The sequence below is a fragment of the Melospiza georgiana genome, chromosome Z (genome assembly GCF_028018845.1).
Source record: "Melospiza georgiana isolate bMelGeo1 chromosome Z, bMelGeo1.pri, whole genome shotgun sequence".
Lineage (NCBI taxonomy): Eukaryota > Metazoa > Chordata > Aves > Passeriformes > Passerellidae > Melospiza > Melospiza georgiana.
The window spans coordinates 25,120,107-25,144,413 of record NC_080465.1 but is presented as its reverse complement, the minus strand read 5'-3'; the positions used below and the strand labels follow the sequence as shown (position 1 = coordinate 25,144,413).

Sequence of the window (24,307 nt, the reverse complement as noted above, 5' to 3'; positions counted from 1 at the left end):
TTTTCCAAATGTGTTTTATGGATGTTTGCACTCATTCTACAGTTAACAGCAGATAGGTTACATATCACTACGTTCATGGGAAGTCAGGAACCAGGGACAAATTATTCAGTAACCTAAATCTGAAGTTGGAATTTGGACAAATGGGAGGAATGGTAAGTGCAAGCACAGCAAAAAAATCAAAATCTCTAAGTGCCATTTTAAAGACATGCAAGGAAGGAGCATGTTTAGTGCAGGACACTTCCCTAAACTTATTTCAAATGTACTATTCACACCAGAGAACCTGCTCTATTTTCTCGTGCTGAAGATCCCAATTGTGCTGGAAAATTGCCAAAATTTCAGCTTACATCCACATTTCACCAAGAGATTAAAAAGCAGCAATTTCCTTATACATGAAATTTTGCAAGCTGTGTTGGTTCAGATTAGCCCCTTATGAAGTGCAGCTAGGCAATTTTACCCTTCCATTGTTTTTCTGTGCAGTCAGAAGCACTGGAAATCCCCAGAGATACACACTCATCCCACTTACACTGGTTGACAGCAAAATTTAGATGCAAGCAGTACTCAGGGTTTTCCTGATCCTGTTTCAGTGCAGCTTGTTTCCAACTTTCAGGCAATTACCTTCTCTACTTTCATTTTCAGGATGGATCAATACAAAAAAAATACACTGTGACACAGTTTCATCTGCAAAAATTTTGAATCACATTTGTTAAATGCAAATTTTCTACAACTCTATGGTGAGAAATTCAGACTCCGATGTAATGGTTAGGGAAATAATTTTTGAAGCTAAAGGAAAATAATAAAAACATATACTCTGCTTTTCTTAACTGTCATTATAATACAAATGTTTTTACATGTCTAGTGCAACCTTTAAAATACAAGTTTCTGACCTGATCTACTTACTTTGCCATCCATGTTAGGAATGCTTGAAAGATTTTAAGAAAGTCATTTTATTAAAACATAATATTCAAGCAGAGAATTAAACAGCACACCAGGACGGGTACATAAGTAACTATGTCTAAGCAGCCATGAAATACATTTCAAACAGTTAACTTCCAAAACATTGTTTCAATAAACTACACTAGTTACACATGATAAAATAAAATCAACCTCACCACCTTGATGATTTTAGAAGGGGAATTTAACAGTTATCAAACAAAAATACAAGAAACTTTGCGTCATTATCTGAATTACCCTTTTCTTTGCAGAAGGCCTTCAAAATTTCCAGTGTCTGTGGAAGCATTTGCTTCTTTCCCACACAGATTTCATTTTCTCTGTTTTCAGTAGTTTGAATGAAATGATAATGCCCAGGTAGTAACGGCCAGAGTAGTAATGGCCCTTGTAGTTTCTGCCAGCACAATGGGTTCTCTGATATATATCAAGTCAGGCTGGGTTACAAAAACCACATATTTAATATAAAGATGAGTATTTCTCAGTATTTTCCATGAGACAAAAAATTCAACCACCATTGTTAGCACAGAAACTCAAACCACTGAAACTGCTTGTTATCTTCTACCCACAGTCTGAATGCATTCACTGGGTTATTGGTGTAAATGTGACCTAAGGTTAAAAGAATTAAGTAAATAAAACCAGACTGAAAGAAATGAAGTATACAGCTACAGATTCAGAGCAGCATGGGGGTGCGCCCTGCTAAGCTGGACCAAATTAAGCATTTGCCATATACGCATCACATCCTAATAGACATATGGTTTTCAAGACAGCTTGGAAACACTAATCTAAAAGAAGTAGATTATGGATTAAGCAGAGCTCAGTGACATAAGGCAGGGGGAGCAAGAGTGAGCACTGGCCATGCGCTGCCATGTGCAGAGAGTGTGGAGACATTTCAAAAGCAGCCCAGTGAAGCTGCCTTATAAAACCTGAGCCGCGCTACCACTGGTGGTGGTTCAGCACAAGGCCTCCCTCATTTCTAAAGAGTAGCATTTGAAGCTAGAAGGATAGCATTTGAACAAGACTTCCCTACATTCATGAAAACACTTCCAAGACAGGAGAGTTAATACACAAGCAGGAACCATCAGAAAACCTACACTCCAGCTAATAATTTCTGCAAGTTGACAGCAAATTGAAATCCAGTGAAGATAATTGACAGGTCTCCCAGACAGAAATTCTACCAGGGTAACAAAAAGTCTTTTACACAAATTCCTATAATCTAGACAAACAACTGCTACCAGAGGCTATCACAGGGATGGGAAATTCAGGTTTACAAAAAACCTCCTTTGTATAACCCAATACACATCAAAACCTCTTTCAAAGCTCACCACGTGCATCAGATTAAGAACGGCATCTGGATTTAATGCTTGTTATCAAGCTTGTGGCTTTGCAGAATTCTACTGAAGCAAACATCCCAGATTTCTGAAAACCAAGATCATACAGGAAGCTCTCATCTGGAGCAGGGATTAAGTTTTAAAAAGGCACTATAATCTGGATGCAGGAAGGTTTTCTTTTACATAGACATCAAAGTTAGGCCAAGAAGAGGTTAGTCAATCATTAATATGAAACATTACCACCAGCACTACTCAGTATGCGAATGAAAGATTTAGGGCTGGTCACAATTTCTTGAGTTGTACGAGAATGAGTCATTGCTGCTGATAAGACACTGAATAATAAATCAGTATGAAGTGAAGCCATCAGAGGGAAGCTGATTGGAAAAGTGGGCATAAAAAAATCTTTAAATTGAGACAAGCATTTTAGCAGTTTTCTGAAAATAGAGTGCAAGTTACATAGCCTGTACCCCCTATAAACAGGGGTGCATTTTTTTGTACTTTCATTGGTTGGTGTTTGATTGTTACATCAGGGCAATTCATTCTAGAAGACAAGCTTGACAGCAATGGAAAAAAAGCCAATAAGAAGCCAAGAAAACAGACCTCTCTGAAATGCCAAAGAATATTACTTCCAATATCAAGTATTTCATACTGAAGAATGCATAAGGTCCTTCAGACACCTAGTGCTTCATTACATTACCCATCCCTTTGTGTGACAATAACACCACAAGCTGATGCAGCCTCATTATGGCAGATGAAAAGCAGGAAGTGCTTCCTATGGAACGTGAACCACATAAGAGCTGGAAGCAGCAGTCACTAGAGGTGGGGCAGAGCACCTACACTAGTGACTCTAGAGTAGGTACAAGCAGGACACAGCATCCGTCTTCTCAGAGTGGAATTTAAGAGCAGGTGGGGAACACAGCTGACTGCCCCATTAGAGAAAAATGCAATTTGTAAGTGTTCATGCATTTATCTGCATGCTCACTGAGGAGTGTCCATATAAAGGTTTTGCAATTGGAACCTGGATAATAGTGAAAAAAAAATCTGATGAAGCACTAGTAAGCTAGAACCAGGGACTGTCACCAAAAACAAACAAACAAACAAAGGTTCTGCTTTCACAGTATCACAGAATTAACTAGGTTGGGAAAGCCCTTAGAGATCCTCAAGTCCCACCTATGACCTAACACCCCCCTTATCAACTAGAGCACAGCACTAAGTGCCACATCCAGTCTTTCCTTAAACACTTCCAAGGATGATGATTTATCTACCACCTCCCTGGGCAGCCTATTCCAATGCCAAATCACTCTTTCTGTGAATAACTTTTTCCTGATGTCCAGCCTAAACTTCCCCTGGCACTTTGTGTTTGCCTAATTATTTTTTGCCATCCTATCAGTTAACAAGGCCACTACATTAAGTTTTAAAATAAAGTGAAGAAAATTGGAGAAAATATTTTAGGGAGTAACATGTCCTCCAAAAATCACTTCTGTTCTCCAGAGAACACAAACTACTGCATTTGCTTTGTCTGACAGGTAAATCTAGCAGGAAGATAACTGAAAAGATGGAAATGAGATTTTCATCTCCACTGTGGGGACAATGCACACAAAATGCTGAGACAGTTCTAGTAGCAGTTCCTGTTGAAATAGTTTAAAAAAGATGACAGCTTTGTTCTAAATTAGTACTCAGTTTATCACATCAATGGATTATTAATTACAAGTCTATAGGCTGTAGCTCTCACGGGGAAGAAAAACAAGTGTATGTGGTAGTCATGCTGCAATCCTGGCTGGCAGGGGGTAAAAAGATATTCTGAGGAAAACAGCATAAAATTGTGGTTCTGGTCCAGATTCAAACCCATCACATCTCACTAGGCAGGGCTGGGAAATGCAGGTGCTCAATCATGGCCAGGGTGTAGCAGTCATTACTAGGGTACTGCTTCAAGCTGAGACATTACTGAATTAAGAGTTCCACACTGGCAGGGAGAAAAAGCTGAAATATTTATGCTGAACTGCAAAAAAAGAAAGGCTAAACTGGGAGGTCAGGTAAACTTCTGCAAACAAATGGTAGAGAGAAGAAAATACACACCTAAGTGAATCCCTCTCCCTCCTGAGAGAAGACATCCTAAAAGGCATTTGGGTCTCAAAGCCCCCAGCGTGAAGCAAGCTTCTTCTTTTATTCATACCTAAAAGGAGAAGCTTGTACCCTCATACAAAAGCTGGTGCAGATTCTGCTCCCTCGCAGTCTCCCAGAATTGTGTACATTAAATTCAAATGGAGAATACTGCCATTCTGTGACCCAGGCAGTTCATCTCTGCTGACAGCCCATGCAGCACCCAATTCCCAAGCAAGCTGAAAAGCTGAACTACACAACTGAACAAAGGTGCTGCTTCAGAGGTACTCCTGCACAGAGGCGCCAGCTCTTTGCCTTGGCCTCAACAGAATTCTTAACAAGCTGCTCTCTCAAAAGGGTGGCTTATTCAAAATGTGTGAGGGTAAAAACTGGTGAAAACCTGGGTTTTTTACCAGTGGAAAGCTCTGAAAACCATGCAAGGGCTTTGTTTCCCCAAGCCCTGTGCTGACACAAGATGCAGCAGCAAGCGTGCGTGGTGAGCGTACAGAACACCAACTGGTGTGCGCGGGACACGCTGCAGCAGGCGTGCAGCCACAAGCGTTGCACACACATTGCAACAGCAGGGACCAGTGCCGGCTGCAGCTGCTAGTCCTAAGGGCACTCAATCTCCCAAGGTACTTCGGGGTCTTTCTTTATGTTTTGATCATTTATAAACTATGAAAAGCCACACAACATGTTTCCCAACTGCACCTTATTACCCATTCTGCAGGAAAAACCTGTACGAGTGCAATCAGCTGCACGCTGTGAAATGTAGGAAAACAATAAATTAATGAAATCTTTTGAGGAAAAAAATCACAAGATGCTTTTGGTTCCACTTCGTTTTTTTCTTGCTCTCCCCTTTTTTAATTTGATGCCTGATACTTTTTAATTTACCTTATGCTTAAATTATTTTCACACTAAATTTATTCTAGTCTTTACTGGAAAACTAATATAAAGTTAAAACAAAACATAACAACCAACCAAACAACAACAAAAAATAATCCCAAAAGCAACAACAATAAAAAAAAATTAAAAAAAAAAAAAAAGGCCTTCTTGTTGCACACCTTTCCAGATATTTCATACTGCACCCACAGTCTTTCTACATTAAACTGCACAACAAAGAAAAATTTTTACAAAAATGTTTCAAAATCTGATGCTGGTGCCAGAATTCAAGAATGCATCATCCATGTCACTAATAAAAATTAATTTTCAATTTTATTACAGAAACCACTATAAAGCTCACATCACAGCTCAGGTAACTGCAGCACTTACAAAGGTGTTTAATGCTGTTGGTTTTGCATGGAGACTTAGCTAGGAGGGTTTCAGCAGGCCCCATGTCTGAAAAAATAAATGCCAGCATTGTAGTAAGAAAATTACACTCCTAAGATAACACAATCTAAAGTACCAAAGGTATGTTTAATGTCTGTGAGTTTTATGCAAAATGGATCTGCAATATTTATCCAATTTTATAAAACTTCCAAGTCCTTTTCTGTCATATATTAAAGGAACAATTTTAATTTTTCAATTGGTTTTCCAAATGCATCCTAAATAATAATAAACATGTGGCATGTCAGAGATCTGCACACAGGAAATGTTTGATAGTGCCATGGTGTTGTTAAGCAATGTATAATCAGTGCAAAAATAACTGAAAAAAGGAGGTACAAAACCACAAAATTACAAATTAACGGCTAAGAAATAACTAGCCAAATACAGTGAAATTAAACCAAATAGCACATGACAAAAGATCTGTTGAGGCGACAATTAATAAAGTGGGATATGAAATTGTTTAACAAGGTGCAAACTTACCCACAGGAAGATAAACCAGCCATTTATTAAGCATACAGATTAAAGTCATGGTATTGCTTCATGAAAGCATCACTGCTCAAATCTCAAAATATACTGCATAAAATTTTGAAAATCTTCTAAAGTGTTGAAATATTTGTTCAGTGGATTGGTTTGTCCTAGAAGATTCAGAGCTTTTCCTTTCAAGGCTACCAATTAAACCATTCTCACATTTCAAAAACTAACATTATATCTCTCCAAAGCTGTAATAAAGAGCCACTTACCAACTTCAACTGGTTATAAAACACAAGTGTATGAAAAAGTGCTATTTGATATTGGTGTTCTTGTAAGAAGAGAGAAGTAACAACCCAAGTAAAGTCAATAGTAAGATAGTGATATGCTGTAATGTAAATGCTGTCATTTGTCACTCTGGACAGACACTTTTCCCAGCATAAAGAACATTCCTAGGCAGGCTCATTCTGCTCTGGCTGCTGCACACCTCCACGCCGCTCCTGACTGAGTCTACACCACACCAGACCACCCCAGGGCACCACGGCTGATGCAATCGTGCAAATGATGCAAAAAATCCTCTCCCAAGAATGAATTACTCATTTCCATGGGTAAGCCAGTCTCTGACAGGTGACCTCCTCCTCCTGAGGAAAAAAAAATTTCCCCACCCTTCTGCATGTCTTTCCTCTTCAGGCTCCACCGAAGAGGAATCTCTAGTGATCTACTTGCAATTACGATTCTTTCAAGTTATGGATCTTTTCTTCCACAGATGTGGGAAACTTTGTTGTACTCCCAAAATAGCATAACCACAGGGAACAGGCATTGCACATGTTATCAGATACTCATCTCAGTATCTCCATGAAACAGTAACTCCTTGAAAGTGTATTTTCAAGTTCACAGAACTTTTATGTCGAAACTACTGGTTTTTTTTCTTTGCCAAGAATGAAAACAATCCAAAATGTAAAATCTCCAGCTACAGATGAATCAAGGGAGGTTATCATCTTGACACCATGTACACAGAGAGGCTTGATATGCAGGTGAAGCACAGGGTTCTTCAGCGTTTGATTACAAAAGCATTTAAACTACTGCACAGCACACTCACCACATTTTAGTTTAGTCTGTGAAATTATGGACATGGAGATACTATTCTAAAGCTGGGGGAGGAGGTGCCAGTAAAGCATCTTCCAGCAAAACCAAAACTCTGGAAAAAACCCGTTCCTACTATACCTAATTCCAGCAGAGCACACCAGAGAAATTATACAGCAAGTGCGTGCACCAACTCACTGTCTCTCCCTGAACCAGACGGTGCAGTATTTTGTTCAATTTATCTGAAACTCCCCTGAACTGCCTCTAAAAGTTTTTAGAATTCTGTAATGGGAGAGAAAACTTATATTAGAGAAAGCACACAAACCTAATGTTTGCCCATTCACATACAGCAGACAGGTTTCTGGAGAAATGTGAGAATCTCTGGGGGAGCAGAGACAAACTGGGAGCAAATTTGCTAAGGGAGATTTATTCCTCCCTCTTCCAGAAGAGCAGGAGTATTCCATGCTTGAAAAAACTTATTTTTCAAAAAAAAATAGCAGTTTGCCACTAATGCTGTTCATGCTGTATCCACTTAACTTTACCTTATGAAAACGAGCCAGTTACAAGGTTGTAAAGACTTATCCCCAGGCAAGCTTTCAGGTTAAAACATGTGGGATGAGTAAGAGATGAACAAAATAACTCACCAACTCCTGCTGAGTTTCCAGACAGCTTGAAACAGATATTTACAATTAAAAAAGGGAAGAGATTCAGCAATTCTGATAAAATAACAATTAAGTTAGAAACTTAATTAAAAATAGGCTTTGAGGTTTTACTGGATGATGTGGCAATCTATGTATTTGCATCATACAATTACTGATGCCATATCCTTTCTTGCAGACAACCAGGCACAACGTTTAACTCTCTGCCAGTCTTATTTAACCCTTTTGCTCCTTGCAAACACATTTTACCTCATATTCATAGCTGAGAGAAATCATGTTCCACTAAAGCTATGTTAGTATAAAGAAATATCAACTGACATTGAACAAATTTGAACAAATCCAAAGAGAGACCTTCCTTGTAAAAGCAATTGTTCAGCCACCCCCACCCAAGATGAATTCATACATCCTCACGTGCAGGACACAGAAAGATGCAAATATTTGCACCAGTTCTGTGTGCTGGTCTGCATTTGGTGGTTTGTTTGTTTTTCAGATCAAGAGACTGAAATCGTTAATTCTGGGTAAGAGAAGAGTGTGAGGTGTCAGCCAATTGCCTTGCTTCCCAAAGGGAGCAAAAACTCTATCCATAATACAAAGTCCAGTCCTTCCCTGCTTTGACAGGCATTAGAAGTGCTTCCATAGCTGAGTCACCTTGGCCCTACCCTGTGCTATTACTGTATCCCTTGGATTTCAGGGGGTTGTTAAGAGTTTCTTCCAGTATTCACCCCCTACACCTCCTGAGGAATGGAGCCCACATGCTGACTTTTGGACACTGTACCTTCCTTCCTAAATGGATTACTAGGGCAAAAACAATTACTGACAACTTTTAAGAGCAGCATCAGCATCACATTAAGATGGGCACGGCTGGATGAAAAAAAGTAATTCTAAAATGAAGTCTAGGTCTGTAGCACAATTATCAAACTGTTTAAATCTTCTGTGCTATTTTAACTTTTTTTTTCATAGTGGACTACCAAGTTTCCAAATTACCTATTGCAAAAGTGAACAAATTACTGCTGAAAAGTGCTTTCCAATCTGAATGATTCCAGTCTATGAAAGAGCCTTCATCCCACTGTTGTTCCTTTTAGCCATGGAAATACAAATAGTGCCTTTGTTAAGATCTATGCTAATAAAGACTTAAGCATTTTGATCTGCTTCCATATAACACTAACAGAGATGCCAATATGGAACAACACTACGTTTTATATTCAATCTACACACTTTCTTTTTTAGAGAGTAAGGTTACATACGAAGACCTGTTTTGATCCATTAAATCATATTTAGTTTAAACCAGCAATTACAAATTGTAATTTGTAACCATCCAAACAAAAACTGGGGAAAAAAGCTGAATTGCAGTGAAAAAAACAATCTTTGTCCTCCTGTACACCTCAGATAATGTATCTGCTATAAAATGGAAGTTATTACTGTATGTACTTCACCACTGGAAATAAGATGGAAAAAGGAATGACTGACCTAGTCCACAAAATATGCTAAGTTCAAATTCAGTAAAAGTGCATTTCTTAAACTGCATACACTCTGACAATGAAAATATCTGGCTGCTAAACATCCATATGTAATCTTGATTCACTGACTTCCTTCAGCATGCAAGTGAGCCAAATAAAATCAACTGCTGATCAACACACTAAAGTGATTGCTGAAATCAGAGCCTCTGTGATACAGCACGGTACTCGCAGTGACTTATTCTTGGTAGGAGCACATTAGCACCCTGATGCATGTTGGCATCCTGATACTGCCTCTCTTTGTTCTTGTTTTCCCCCCACCCCCAAACATCACAAAAGTTAAGATTCATACATGGTGACATAGCTAAACCTTTAATGCAGAAAGTGCTGGCTTATACACGGGTCCTCCAACTTACCTGTGGCTTGGCAGAAGAGGTGGAAGGGTCCCCGGACACTAACATGCTGTGCCTGGTCACTTAGGAAAGGTGGCAACAACATGACCTTTACGGGGTCTTTGCTAGACCAAACATCAGGCTGGGTACTGGTGGGTGAAGGAGGTGAATCACTTCCCACACAGGACAAAAAGGAGGTACCAGTAGGAGGGAAAGGTATAGGAGATGAGGCTGTGTGACAGAAGAGGACAGAAAAGAAAGTAAAAGGGTACTAAGGAAAGAAGTTGAAAGAAATACATCACACAATGAAGAAATAATGCACAAAAACAAATGAGTTTTAGAAAGGTAAGAGGAAGTGTCCCTAGGCCTCAGGAGAAGAGCACTTTCCTCCTTCTCCCACGCTGTTTTCCTCCCGTCCTTCCCACCTCCCTACCCTGGGTTATAACCCATTTAGTTGAAGCTGAGAGGCTGCTTCAAATTAATTACAAAGTTTTTACATTCCCCCCAAGGAAATCACAAGGAACATTAGTGCTTGCCAAATGGAAAGCACTGTGTCACTGTGTCACATTTCAGAAAAGCCAAGATGTAATACAATTTATTTTAATATTTATTCTGTTATATGTACATAATTAAAAATAGAAAAATAAAACCAAACTGAATCTTATAAAATATAAACTGTTTACACTAAGATGGTCTAAATTATATTTGCATGAAGGTTCAACACAGAAAAGCAGCCCAGGCATACTGCTATTTACTGTTAAAATGTATTCTACTTCTAGCAATATTTACAGAACGAAGCAGTGAGAGGAACAATTCTTTAAGACTGTACTGCACACATAAAATGCTTTTACAGACAAACAGTGCAGCTGTGAACCAGGCTGAGAACAAATGCACACTTTCACGTTAGCAGGAATGATTCACATAAACAGTTCAAAGGACTGATTGTTTAAGCAGCTCCAGTTTCAGTCTCCAGTTGCATAGGAGAGTGAAGGTATCATCCAGAAAGGGTGACGCTGCAAGAATTTGTCACAAAAAGAAGCTGAGTTATTTCTGAATCTGAAAAGAAGAAAAAAAATCAGCAATGTTTTCTCATCAGGCTGTGTCCTAACAGTCCATTCCAGCGAGTCACCAGCTGAATTGTTGGGAGTTAATTCTTCTTGATTCCTGTTTTGCTTCCACAATGCAAGAAACCTCTTTCCTTGTCACTGCTAATTGACAGTTGCTTGCCTGTACTGTTCTATAAACTAAAGAAAAAAAAAATCCAGTTTTGTATAGAAAATAAAATGTGACTATGTCCAGCTGGCTAGCTGGTGGGGGGGAGGAAAAAAAACTAAAAAAAAGAGAAAAAAAAAAAGAAAAGCATTTGTTTCCTCCTTCCCCATTCCCCACTTACTCCATGTTTTGTACTGATATTGTTGTACCTACATTTCTAGAAAGCAGCAAAGAAAAGAGCCTTTAAACAAGATTATCCCTGAGTCTTACACAAATCAAGGCAATGCTATCCCCATTATACCTTAAAATCTAAGATACTTGTAGAGCAGTTAAAAAAATTAACTTTAACCAACTAAAGATACCTAGTGTGCCAAAACAAAGCATAAAACTAAAAACAATCACTAGAAGCAAAGAAAAAAAATGTCCCAATCTGGACAAAAGTCTATAATTTACCAATCTGATAAACTAAACTCAATTTCCAATTTGGAATTAAATGAAACTAGATCTTTTTTTTAATGGCAACTAAAAATATGTGAAGACTGAATTACTTTTTAAAGCCAACTGAATTATAAAGTTACTTTTACTCTATCGAAGTATATGGCCAAAGAACAAGCAAGTAGCTTCACTAGAGCAAAGTGCTCAGTGGGGGGGAAAACTGGGAATAAACAAGTGGTGATCTGAAACTGGCCATTTGAAAAAAAACAGAAAAAAAGACAGTACAACACAAGATGCTATGGTCTCCAGACAAGTACACCACTTCTCTAATCTGCTGAGATCTGAACGAAAATTGGTTTGCTGCACAGCTTAAGCATGTGACCCCTGCCATGGCTCAGCTGTCACACCCAGGCTCTCCGTGCTCAAATAGCCAGCCGCAGGAGCACAGCTCACTTCCGCCGCCGAGAGGGACCCGGGCTCCCTCAGTCCCCCTCCACGTCCGAGTCGGCGTACTTGAGCTCGCACTTGACGTCGAAGGGCTTGTCCTTGGCGCCCTCGCGGGAGGCCTGCGAGTCCCCAGCCTGCAGCTGGCTGTTCCCGCAGTCGGGCTCCGTCTCGTAGCCGGTGTCGTGCGCAGGCTTTGGCTGCTCCCCGCTCTGGTGGCTGACGCTGCCCTGCTCCACCAGCGTCTCTTTCACACTTTGCTCGCAATCAGAAAAATCTGACTTCGTTTTCTTCTTACCAAGCAGCATCACAGAGCGAAATTTCAAGCACTGCCCTGGCAAGTAGCCTTTGTAACAGTTGTAGGAGAGCAGGCACAAAAAGAGAATGAAAAAGAAGAGGAAGAGAAACATCAACAGGAAGTTATCATTTGACTTGAGGAACATCGTCTTTTCCGGGACTGCATCAGGAATTGAATTGAAGAGCTCGGTGTTGGAGGCTACACTTGTTAGGACAGGGCCAATGGGCTTTGTTAATATCCTTACTGTGGTTACTGGTACCATGTGAGTGGTTGAGATGTGAGCAGTGGACCCCTCAGTTGACACAGCTGACACTTTTGGCACATCACTATTACCTTCTGTTGGTGCAGCTGTTGCAGTGGGGCCCACCGTGGTATGCTGCATTTTTTTCAGTTCCAAAACATGCTTAGCCAGCACTTGGGAAAATTTTTTATTTTTCACTTTTTCTTCTGACAAACATTGGTAAACACCACTGTCTCCTTCTGATAAATTGAAGATGAGCAGTGCCTTCTCCAGCAGACGGTACTTGGGACTCTCCACTCTCAGCACATCATCTTTGAACTTCCAAACTACCTGTGCCAGATTGGACTTTTGAGAACACTTGAGTTCTGCTGTGCTCCCATGCTTGAATGTGTGCTGTAGGGGATTCTCTCTTACTTTATCTGGAACATCAAAATAAATGCGCAGAGTATCAGCAATGATTCCAGTTTGCTCTAATCTGTACAGCTTCACCAGACTGTGTTACAGTCTTACTGGAAGCGTGAAGATTATGGCATTCACCTCACAAGACCAGGTGGACAGCATGCAAGAATCTCAGTAGAATACCAAGCTGCACGTGGAACATCAAGACAAACTAAGAGACAGGACACCTCAACTCTAAGAGGGCCTCACTTCTAGATAAAGGTGAGACCTCACTGATCCACAATTGAGCGTGCACCTGAGAAGTCACTATTTGGGAAAGGTACTGTACTTGGTCTCACCTTATATCTAATCAGTGCATTTTAAGTAAAGTAGCAACTATAAAGTATCCAAGAGGAAACTGAACTAGGAACTCTCTTCTGAAAAAAAGGATATTTGCATTTTTGGCACACCTGCAACTTATGGCATCCCATAAGTTAATTAAAAGAATAAAAAGCAAAGCTCTCATGGCGGTCCACACTTTGCTTCGATTATAAATAAAAATTGAGTACATCAGACTCTTAAGAGCATTTTTTACTTGCAGCTATAATCTGTAACTCTACTCCACTTTATGATCTCCTTCATCTGGTGGCTGCAGTACACAGGACAAAGAAAGGACCTGTGGCTACTTGCTTTAAAGCACTATGAAAGGTACTTCACGCTGCTTTATATCAGGTTCTAAGTTCCCCCTCCCCTTTCACCATAAAACCAGCTTTTTTTTCAGAACAATTTAATCTGATCTAGCAGCAATAACCAAGCACTTGTCAAAGCTCACAGTAGAATGTCAAATGCTGCATCAAAGAGACAGAGGCCTCTGCATTAGAAGTACTTCTGGTATTGCTTTCATTCACAAGTCACTGTTGAGGTGCCCCCATTCATTTCAGGGGGTTGTGCACTGCACACTGAAATGCATACAAACACAGACAGTTTTTAAGACAACATGCAGGTTGTACAGATGCTCAAATATTCAAAGCAGAATCCCATACCTAGTACAATGTAAATGAATGTCCAGGTAATCACAAAAACAAAACTCTCTCACCACTCCACCTAGACATATGAAGGAGCTCTTTGAAGATTGACTCACCAGAACAAGAAGATGCATCTCCACCTATGTTTTGAATCCAGTTCCTGTAAAAGGAAGTTCAACCATTACAACTTCAAATCTTGTTTCCTAAAGTCTGCCCATCCCCTTGTACTAATAAGGATCATCTAAACAGCAACAGCAGACATAAATGGATAGGAAAAAGTCTGTATTTGAAAACATTCAATTTCTAAAATTCCAATTAGAAATTAGAAAATTCCAAGACTGATTACATATTGATTGTAACTGTAAGGTCATCAAAGGATACTCTTACCTTTCCATTTCACCTTCTTTAAAAATATCAATGCAGGAAGCTTCAAGTGGTTTCCAAGCACAATAAGGATCCCTTGCTAAAACACAGTCAACACAAGTGGTGTACTTGTCACAAAATGCCAATGGAGACTGCACCACACCAGAATTTGAACCAGCAAAGAGGTATCTTCTGCCCTAAAGAAAACAAAGCACAACAAAAAAACATCACAGCCAATCACTTGTTCAAACCCAAACAACCCAATTAACGGACCATTTTAAGTGTTATTAAAGAGCAGCATACATACAGCCTTTTTTGTAAAAAGTGGTGCCTCAGTAGAGTAAGCATTTGATTAGCTTTTGTTTCTACAAAGTTGTCTTGGAAATATTGCAGCAATGCTGAAAAGTGCAAAAAGACAACAAAAAACTGGAACGGGTATGCGGAAAGTAACCATGTCTAACTACGACTTTATCCATTTTCCCAGAAATATGAATGCAATAATCCTTCTGTGAGGTAAGGCAAGGCTGCCACGCTGGCACATGCAAGACAGAGCAGGCAGTAGGGCTGATGTGATAACCTAAAGCAGCCCTACTGCCTTCAGCACTTTAGCCAGCCAGTCTCTGCAGCCACATCAGCATCATCCTTGTGAGAGTCAAACACTTCTTAAGAAAGAACACTGGTGGTACTCAAAGGAAACAGCACTGGCAAGACACTGAGAAGACGGGGGAAATAATCGCAATGGCTATTGGAACCACTGCTCCCGGGGATCCCAAAGCAGTCTGACTCTGAGCACAGCAGGAAGAGACCACGCTCATCCTTATTATAAAAGGTAGGCAGCTGTTCTATCTCACTCGTCTGCTCTAGAGCCACGGAAAATGATAGCTAAAGGTACACTGTGAGTTTACATACTTAGTCCACTACTGTGGGATGCCATGACATGTAACACAATACCAGCTCTGCAATGGACATCAGTAGCCACTGACTGTGGAGGCAGAAACTTGTGTTTTCAGGCTGGAAAGCAGCAGGAATCCCTGCTTGGGAATCCCTACAGTTACCATGACTGGCAGCTGACCCAAACTCCCATTCCCCATCACTGAAAAGGACCTCTGGTTTTATGGGAATGTACTGGGCAGCTGAGTATGTCAATGAGTATGTGGCACCTGGACCCAGAGTGAATAAATTTCAATGCTACTATTCCTATAGCAGCCTTCCAAGTGTGTGCTGAAATTGCTACATGATGTGTATTTATATCAGGCTTAATGCCCATCTCTTTCTCAGCACTGCCCTGAAATAGGCAAATCATAATTAAGCCAGTGTAGGAATGATTCCACAATTAAAAGAATGGATATTAGCATATATATTGGAAGAGCTATCAATCACTATCTTCTGTGACAGGGCAAATTCCAAAACTCCCTGACAAAGCAAGTAGCTTGAACTATTTTTGCAGATAAAGCAAGTATTGTGTGTGTGTGTGTGTGTGTGTGTGTGTGTACACCCACACACACAAATAATACATATCTGCAAAGATGTATAGGTGAGTTGTCAGTGTGATATATCATACAAAAATAATACAATTATACTTACAGAAAACTAAGCACAGGCATTTTAATTCTGCTTTCCATTTGTCTAGCAAAAACATACTCTGTCCTTTCTTTTTATTATAAGCATGAAAGGATAAATAAGCATGCAGAACAAACTTGTAAAAATTACGACATAAAGCTGAGCTGATCGCGTTGACATTCAAAATTTTATTAAATCACACAAAAATAAAAGTTGTTTCAAAGTATTCCTAAGTCCCTAAGCTGCAGAGCACTTACGTATGGATCACTAGGTAGCTACTGAATACTGGTATTGCTACTAGATACTTCAAAAGAGGCATTCAATCTTTATGAAACCCAGAAAACCTCACTGATGCTGATGCTACAAGTCACTTTAGGCATAGACAGATATATTCAGGGATGTGAAGGTCTGAGCAAGTAGGGGCAGAAACCTAACTCATTAACAAACTACACACAGTGACCATTCTCCTACTATCCAAAAGCACTCTAGGAATAAACCAAACAACTGATAAACAGCGCAGGACATCTGCCAGGTTTGGAGCGCACAGCAGCTCTTGTGCCATGCAGCTGGAGCTGCAGCTGGCACCCCAGTGGGCAAACAGGACCTTACCAGAGGTCCTCACCCACAGCTGCAGCAACGTGACTGCTCTCACGACACAATCAGCATGCAGGAGCCCGCAAGATTTGGGACAGCAGAAGTCAATTAACTACACAATTATGAGTCCCTATGCTTGAAGATTGCTCTCTATTCTTAGGTCTATTTCCTCAGAACCACACACCACTCCTCTGCTAACCTCAATCCCTGGGATTTTTCTACACAAATCTGCAGTGGCCACAAGGGGTCGGGATTTTTACATCCCTGCAGAACGGAAATTAGTTTCTTAAAACACCTTACAGTTTCCTGCTTCTGCACATGGAAACAAGTGAAGATCTGCATACCTGTGCTCCTCAAAGCCATTCTCTATGTCTAAATAACCCCAGAAGCTTACCACCTACCAAACATATTGAAATGCAGCAGGCAATATGTGAGTGCTGCAGCATGATGAGTTACACATGCGGCCTTTGGCTGGCTCTATGCACAGCATGGTCTCTTGTCACAAGGTCACAAAGTGGTGCAAAAGAAGTTTTATGAAAGAACAAAAGGAGATAAATGCTATGACGCTTATACCACTCACTGTTTTGGATGAAAGCAAGAGAGTTTGGACTGGTTCAAAATTTGGAAAAAGCTGTGTTTCTTCAATAATATGCATTCCATTTTCATAGCTGATAGCTTTGTGCAGGGCTCCTCTATCTGAAACAAAAGAGCAATGTGTTTAAGTAAGATCTCTGAAATTAAAAAAAGCATGAAAAAGTCCTTCACAACTGCTGTAAGTCGTCTCAATAATCTGCGCTGCTTAGCAGAACAACTCTGAGTCAAAGGCAACCATTAAACTTGCCATCAGGACTTCTGAGCAGGAAATAACATTTTGGGGCACAGAATGACCAGCTGGTGATTATATTGTGTAGTTTTGCTGAATTCACTGAAGCTCTGCAGTTCTTTTCCTGCAATACTTTTTCAAAGCATCCAAGATTGTCCCGTTACTGTGACACCTTACTTTTTTTTTTTACACCATCTGCTGTAAAAGCCCTGTAAATATGGAAATCTCAAGAGTTTTTCTAAGAAAACTTAAGAATCCGTGCATCACCAAAACCAGGTGTTCTGCAGAACTCACCTGTACCGATGAACATAACATCATAGATGGTGCCATTGAGTGCTCTGACTCTGTCAACTACAATCTGTGTATACTTCACATCTCGCTTTACTAGGCGAGGTCTGTCTCCCATTGGGGTCACTGAGTCATCCATTAGAGGATGATCTTTAACAAACTGCAATGTTTTGTCTGGTAAATTCAGAGAACTCATGTAGTTTGATGCTCTGGCTTCATTGTTTATACACTAGAACAGGGGACAGGGAGAGGGTGAAAAAGAAAAAAGAGAACCAAATTGCATCATTTACTTGTACAAAATAAAGACAATTAACTGCAGCTGCACACATTTTCTTCTCCACATTATTTTGGCCAGTAACCACACCTGTACACTATACTCATTGCACCAAGGAAGGTCCTTAGACCTCATAGCATTTTGATGTGCTAATCCCTGGGCTTTGGACTAAATTTTTGTTTGGATCAAAATATATTTTAGGACAATATTCCTTCTGTGCTCTCATGCACCTTTAGTACTTTTAACCATCACCTCTTTCAGCATTAGCAACAGTATGCCTGTAAGGAACATAAAGAAGTAAAAAAGTCTGACCCACTTTTTTAGGAAAATTTGAGTGTGCAGAGCAGTGCACCAGATAAATAGGCTGATTTTACTGAGACAATGCAACAGTTTCTACACTTCCTTTCATCTGAACAAAAAGTGTATGATGTTGCTAGTGTAAACTGCAACACACTATTTCACAATGAGAAAATTATTAACAAAATAATGAAATACAAAACTAGCAAACAACTCCAAATTAAAAAAACCCAAAACCCAAAGACTTTGATTCCCAGATAAAAAATTCAGAACATATCACTTGAGTATTTTCCCATTAAGTTTTTACAAGAAGTAACCAGGCGAGGGCAAACATTAGTAGGTTACTAGTATTCCCTAGTCTGTTTCCTGCTGAGCATTGAAAAAGTCATGAGATCCCAGACTACAGAAACTTACCGCACCAGGTCGAGGATTCGGAATTTCCCCATTGTATCGCACCCACTTTGTATGGGACTGTTCCACTGTAGCACTCTGCATGTATTTTCCTTTTGAGAAAACTTCTTCTACAGTAGACAGATTGTATGCACACACTGCTGACAACCCCACATTATTCCTATTAATTCAGGAAGAAATTAGGAAAAAAACAAAACCCAAAAAAAAACCACAGGAGTAATTATCATTTTCTTGTAGTAACCAATTGAGATGAAAGGTACTTATCCAGGAAAAGGCTATACCACACTTACAGTTGTGGGGTGAAGACTCCATATATCACTGGTTCCTTCAAAGTCGGAGATTTGAGAATAAAAACATCATTGATAACATTGAAAATTAAATTCTTATCAGGGATGGTACAAATCATTCTGGCCTTGAGAAACGAAGTCCATTTCTTTTGCAAGGTCCTTAATCCTCCTTGGTCCCTCTTATGGTATTAAAAAAATAAAAAGGTGTTTGTGAGGAGAGCCAGCAGCATTTTTGCACTTAAGAACCACTGCTATATAGCATGCAATTACTAAGCCCTGGTGTTTTACAATACTTCATCTACAACAATATCAATAATTGTAAACACATTCACATACAAAACAGTATCAAAGCCACAGGAAAATTGGTTCAACAAAAATATTGAAAAATTATTTCTATCACACATAGAGGGAAGATGAAATATGTGAGAATATGAGAGTTAATGGAGAACGATACTTCAGCATCACTCAGAAAAATTGAGATGGACAATGCATCATTAGGAAAAAAGTAAAACAAGCATGGAAGTACTATACTGTCCTTTAAGAGAAATACATAATACTGCATTTGTTTGGTGACATCAAAACTGATTTAAATTCTAATGCTGCAATATGCCTTAAGACATGCCTGACACTGATCATTTCATTAGAATAAATCCAGCAATGGTTTAATCCTGCTAGAAGTTACCACCTGTATTAAGGATTTGCAGGTACCAAGGCTTAAGTTGAGATATATTGACTAGAAATGTATTTCAAAATATTTGATAATTGAGCTGTAGAACTGATATTTCCCTTGTAAAAAGTCATATTGAAACAGTATCAATATTTCCATTCATTATCCAATTGTGTAAGCAATATATTAAAGGCAATCTGCAAAATTTATTAAGTATACATGCTTACAATGAAGTATAAATGCTTATAGACTTGCGATCTGTCACTGATTTCTATTTCAAACAACAATATGAAATATATAACAATATAATAAATGAAGCTCTCATATTCCACAATACTCCTCTTTTAAAGTGTGCACACTGTCAGTGGGCAGAATGCCGTAATAGCAAGCCCCCTCTAAACCTGCCTCCAAGCTCCTTGTTTAATGTAAATCTCAAGGGCATTAACTTGTTATTGATGTTTTGACTTCCCTGTTTAAATACAAAACAGTAAAGTCAAAATAAAACTTTCAACTTCATGAAAATGAAACAGCCAAATAAATTTCCTGTTGGAAAAAAAGGAAATTGATACATTCCACTGAAAAAGTTTTTGTTAAATAAACATTTTCTACTGAAAAAACTTCCATCAGCAAGACTTTTAACCAGTTCTCCTGAGGATGTATTTCAATCAGCTTAACACACTGAGGTTTAAGCACAGCAAGTGTGACAGAATCAGGCTGCTGGTGACCATCTCCCTTCAGGCTCTGGCAGCTGTAGCAGCTTCATAGAAGTCCCATCTGCTACACCACAGTCAAGAACTGTTTTGCTGTGGAAACGGTTACAGTTGTGTTTGAATACAGCTACTTCAAAGTCACTTGACACACATCCTATCTGCTCAGCTCCAACCAAAGTCACCTCTTCACAGAGGGATGTACTTGTTTAAAAAAATTAACAATGAAAACTAAAGCAACATTTCTTCTGTTGCTGGGTTTTGTCATCGTTGCTTTGTTTTCCCCCAGAGAAGACCAGAACCCCCAGATGTACTGAAATTTCACAACTGTGCAAAATCAAATCAAGTATTTATTTACAAAGCAACTATTAGGCCTTCTCAGTTCCAATGAACTGACTGGAACAGCTTATTTATTAAGGTTTGCTAAACTCAAACACCACCATTTACCTGGCAATAAGTCCAGAATAATGAATGCTTTTTAACATGCACATGGCAAGATTCTATGAGATATAGTAAAAGTAAACAGAACTATCTCCCACCTTGCATACTCTAGCTATTCTTGGAATCATCAATTTTCCAACAAATTCATACTCCACAGACACCTCAGTGAAAAAGAAGTATATCTTGTCATCTTCTCCATCTGTGCTGTTTGGATCTGCTCTTATCACGTCAGCAAAAACAAAGTTGGGCTCTACAGATACAAACAGAAGAATTTTCTATTATATATGTGACTACTAACTTGATTCCCTCAAAGACCCTCAGAGGTTGTCTTTCACCCAAACTCCACACTGCATTTACCTCCTCTCCACTGACTGACCTACTTACACAGTTTGCTGTACATCATATGAACAGGATTTCTAAAAAAAAACCCAAACCACAAAAACCAACCAGAAATGGAAAAAAATCCAGAACACCATGAAACATATGTGAAAGCACTAAGATACTGAGAGATCTCCATGATCTGACAGCTCATTACTTCAGCATTCTTCAGTCCACAGTCAAATGTGGTTTCAGATTCTAATGGGCCTGGAGAGGTAACCCTCCCCTGCCTGTCTCTCCTCTATTTTAGCTATTAGCTGAAGCACTGAAATAACAATGCCATTACAACATGTATTACAAAACTCAGAATCCTGTACTTTTTGGACAATGGTCATTATTTTGGTCTCTTTTGGCACAAAGCCTCAAACCTCTGAAAATTCACAAAATTCAGTGACTTTTCAAATTAAGGAACTTGAAGTGTCAAAAACCATGATCGGCTCAATTTAAGAACCAATTCAAGACCAAAAACATTCAATTCCATACCATATCATAATTAAGCTGCATTATTGCAAGGACAAACAAGCAGATGAGAAATAAACCATTAATGTCAAGTTGAAACATGCATATTCTGAAGCTGTTTTCATCATCAGTGCTGATAAAAATCCTTAAATTTCAAAATAAAATCTTTTGGTGGCATGCAGGAGGGCACACACTCAGTGTATGCCAGTATAACCAAATCTGTCTCTTTGAGACAACTGCTCCTTACTCAGGTAGGACACTCAAACTCTGTACATGTGATATTGGAAAAGAAGAAGTAACTTGTTTGGACTACTTCTTATGTTCACTTACCATTAAGCCAAGGTATTGCATACTCTGTTCTCAGTGGGCTCTGATGAGAGTGACGTGAAATAATAGGTTCACTTCCCAAGAAATTGTATGAAGTTCCAGAATAAAGCTCCTCATCTTCAACACAAAATCAAATATATTAGAACTTATGGACTGGATACCAAAAAGGGTACACAAATATTTTCTGAGTCTATCTAAGTTTTAACTTCCCACAAGAAAAGGTAAACACGGATTTCCTCTGAATTGCCCTAGACATGTATTTTATGTTTACATTTCTGTCGATCATTCTCAAGCTAACACTTCCACACTTGAGTTTATTATTACTAGTGCTCTGACACAAGAACTGACAAAAGTCAACGTTGGTTTTGTGGCATTTTAACGTTTAACATGAAAACCTACAATTTATCTTAAAACAAGCTAATTTACTTAAATGCACCAGAATTCTGGAATTGTCTTCCTCTCTTTCTATGCTACCATTATTCAGACTTGATTTGTACAGATTTAGGCACAATGCAGGGAGCATATTTTTTTATTCTCATTTCCTGTTTCATATGATGTTGAACCTCTCTTTTATGATCTTGGTATATGCAAGTAAAAGCCACAAATTCTGGCTTCCCCAGATTAAGATCTGGTGGCGTGTTTCCATGCAGTAAGTATACTTGCATTAACATCTCACTTCCCATTCTGCAGCATGTCTTCAGGACAGCTTACAATACTGCTTTTTTGTTTACTAAAATTACAGTAATTGATACTACAAGGGCAGTCTAAGTACATTTAGGTTATCTGGATTAAATATGTTTGACATCTAGAAATACAGTTTGAAAACTGGTATTTTAGAAATTGCTTCCAAAACAACCTAGTTTGAAGTTCTCCTTTTAAGAAACATGCTTAGGTTCACTACATAAGTATTTTAACATCTATACAGATACACAATACAAAACAATATGGATGCAAGCCACAATTTTGATAATGACAAACTGGAGGGTGACAGTGGAAAAGACAGAACATTTTTAAACATAAGAATGAGGAATGCGAAGTCTGAACTTACCAACCATAACAGATGTGTAGCTTTGAGCAGGATCAAATGGACATCTGCCCTTACCATCTTCATTTTTACCTCCAAGTTCAAATGAAACTAAATTCTGTTGAAAACCACAAAACGGCTAGTAGAATTTTTTTCTTTCAGCCACTCAACTTGTGCAAAGCTAGCTAAAAACTGAACACTAAATAATGGGCTATGTCATCAACTTCCAGCATCAAAGGCATTCTGAGTAAAATTACAGAAGGCATATGTGTTTTCATAGAAACTTATTGAGCCCCAAATACAGAGAAAAAATGTGATCCTATAATTTGTGAGGGTGGAAGCAGAAAAGAGCAAAAGATGGAAAGTTAAATCCAGATGGAAAGTTAAATCCAGACAGACTTCAAGAACGAGCACTCAAAAAAGCTAGACAGCAGGAAAGGCAGAGAAGTTAACTGATACATAGAAAGAACAAGCAATTACTCAATTAGACTGAAAAAAATGGAGACTCAGAAATCAAAAAGGCTTTCTGAGGTGGATTAAGCAATTTTTGAGATGATGGGAAATTTCTGAGACAGGGCAAAATCCAATTAGGCTTTAAAAAGCAACAGAGTACTTTTGCTGCTACTTTATAAATCCCTTACAAACCAAAGAATGAGGACCAGAAAGCTGAAAGGTAGCCACAGTACTTGGGAAGTAATCAGTATGAAATGAAATGTATGTATGTAATGAATGTACTATGCAATGAAATCACTGGAAGCTAAAGGCACAAAGAATTACAAGATTTCTCAATTTTCGAATTGCTAAGAGCTGCAGTAAGGAAATGATACAAGACCCAGTGGCGAGAAAAGGGAGTTTTAATTTTGTGCCAAGACTTCACTTTGAGGGATTCAGCACTACACATCTTTGGCACAGCCAGGAGCAGAGACAAGCAGAGACAGGAATCTGAGAAATTTCAGGGAGATTCAGTAATGAGTGGCAGTTGCAACCACTGTAATTTCAGTTTTAGTAACTTGCTTCATGTTAACACACAATACATGAAGAAGTATAAAAGCTAAGAAAAAGCAGATCTGCAGTTAGACAAGATAAATCAGTAATTCATTCAGTGCTATGAAAAAGGAACAGTATACTCTGCCCCTGTGATGTGACAGTGCAACAAGTACTCCTAACTTACAGCCAACAGTGAAGATGCAACTGTTTTGGGAAAAGAGAATAACTCATTGTCAACCTGAGCTGCTCTTAAGTTACAGCTGTTGCTGGTCAAAACATACGGACATTTCTTACCAGGTAATCACACGTTGGCTGAAATGCATTAGTTCCACACACGTAGAGGAAAGTATCATTCAGCTGTTGCAAGACACGCACGTAATTACGACATTCTGTCTGTAATAGAGGATGAGGAAAGGACTAGTCTGATAAACCATAGCTGCCACATTCCAACATACACAAACAACACTGTCCATTGCTGCTGGTTATGCCACATCACATTGGCAAGCCCAGGTGACACATGGGTGACACTGGGACACCATCTCCCTAGAATCTTCAGGAGCTCTAATCAATCCTTCAAGCAGCTGGTTTCCCACAGCCAGTAGTATGCAGATGCCTCAGAGTCCTCTAGC

At 39.1% G+C, this 24,307-nt stretch overlaps 1 protein-coding gene across 11 annotated transcripts in view; it reads right to left on the bottom strand.

The window, feature by feature from the left end:
• SEMA4D (semaphorin 4D) overlaps positions 1–24,307 on the bottom strand; it is a 99,155-nt gene that overhangs the window by 5,899 nt on the left and 68,949 nt on the right. For 5 of the 11 annotated variants that reach the window (XM_058043141.1, XM_058043145.1, XM_058043144.1 and 2 more), the window contains 12 exons: positions 23,973–24,071; positions 22,716–22,809; positions 21,671–21,784; positions 20,602–20,753; positions 18,692–18,867; positions 18,405–18,561; positions 17,426–17,648; positions 16,889–17,004; positions 14,179–14,351; positions 13,908–13,951; positions 11,919–12,807; positions 9,841–9,989 (listed from right to left, as the gene is read on the bottom strand). In XM_058043141.1, coding sequence (XP_057899124.1) covers positions 9,929–9,989; positions 11,919–12,807; positions 13,908–13,951; positions 14,179–14,351; positions 16,889–17,004; positions 17,426–17,648; positions 18,405–18,561; positions 18,692–18,867; positions 20,602–20,753; positions 21,671–21,784; positions 22,716–22,809; positions 23,973–24,071 — 2,298 coding nt within the window. In that variant the 3' untranslated portion in view covers positions 9,841–9,928. Of the gene's footprint in view, positions 1–897; positions 920–5,648; positions 7,923–9,782; positions 12,808–13,907; positions 13,952–14,178; positions 14,352–16,888; positions 17,005–17,425; positions 17,649–18,404; positions 18,562–18,691; positions 18,868–20,601; positions 20,754–21,670; positions 21,785–22,715; positions 22,810–23,972; positions 24,072–24,307 lie in introns of those variants that run through there. The other 6 variants (XR_009115875.1, XM_058043149.1, XM_058043148.1 and 3 more) reach the window with 6 other exon arrangements.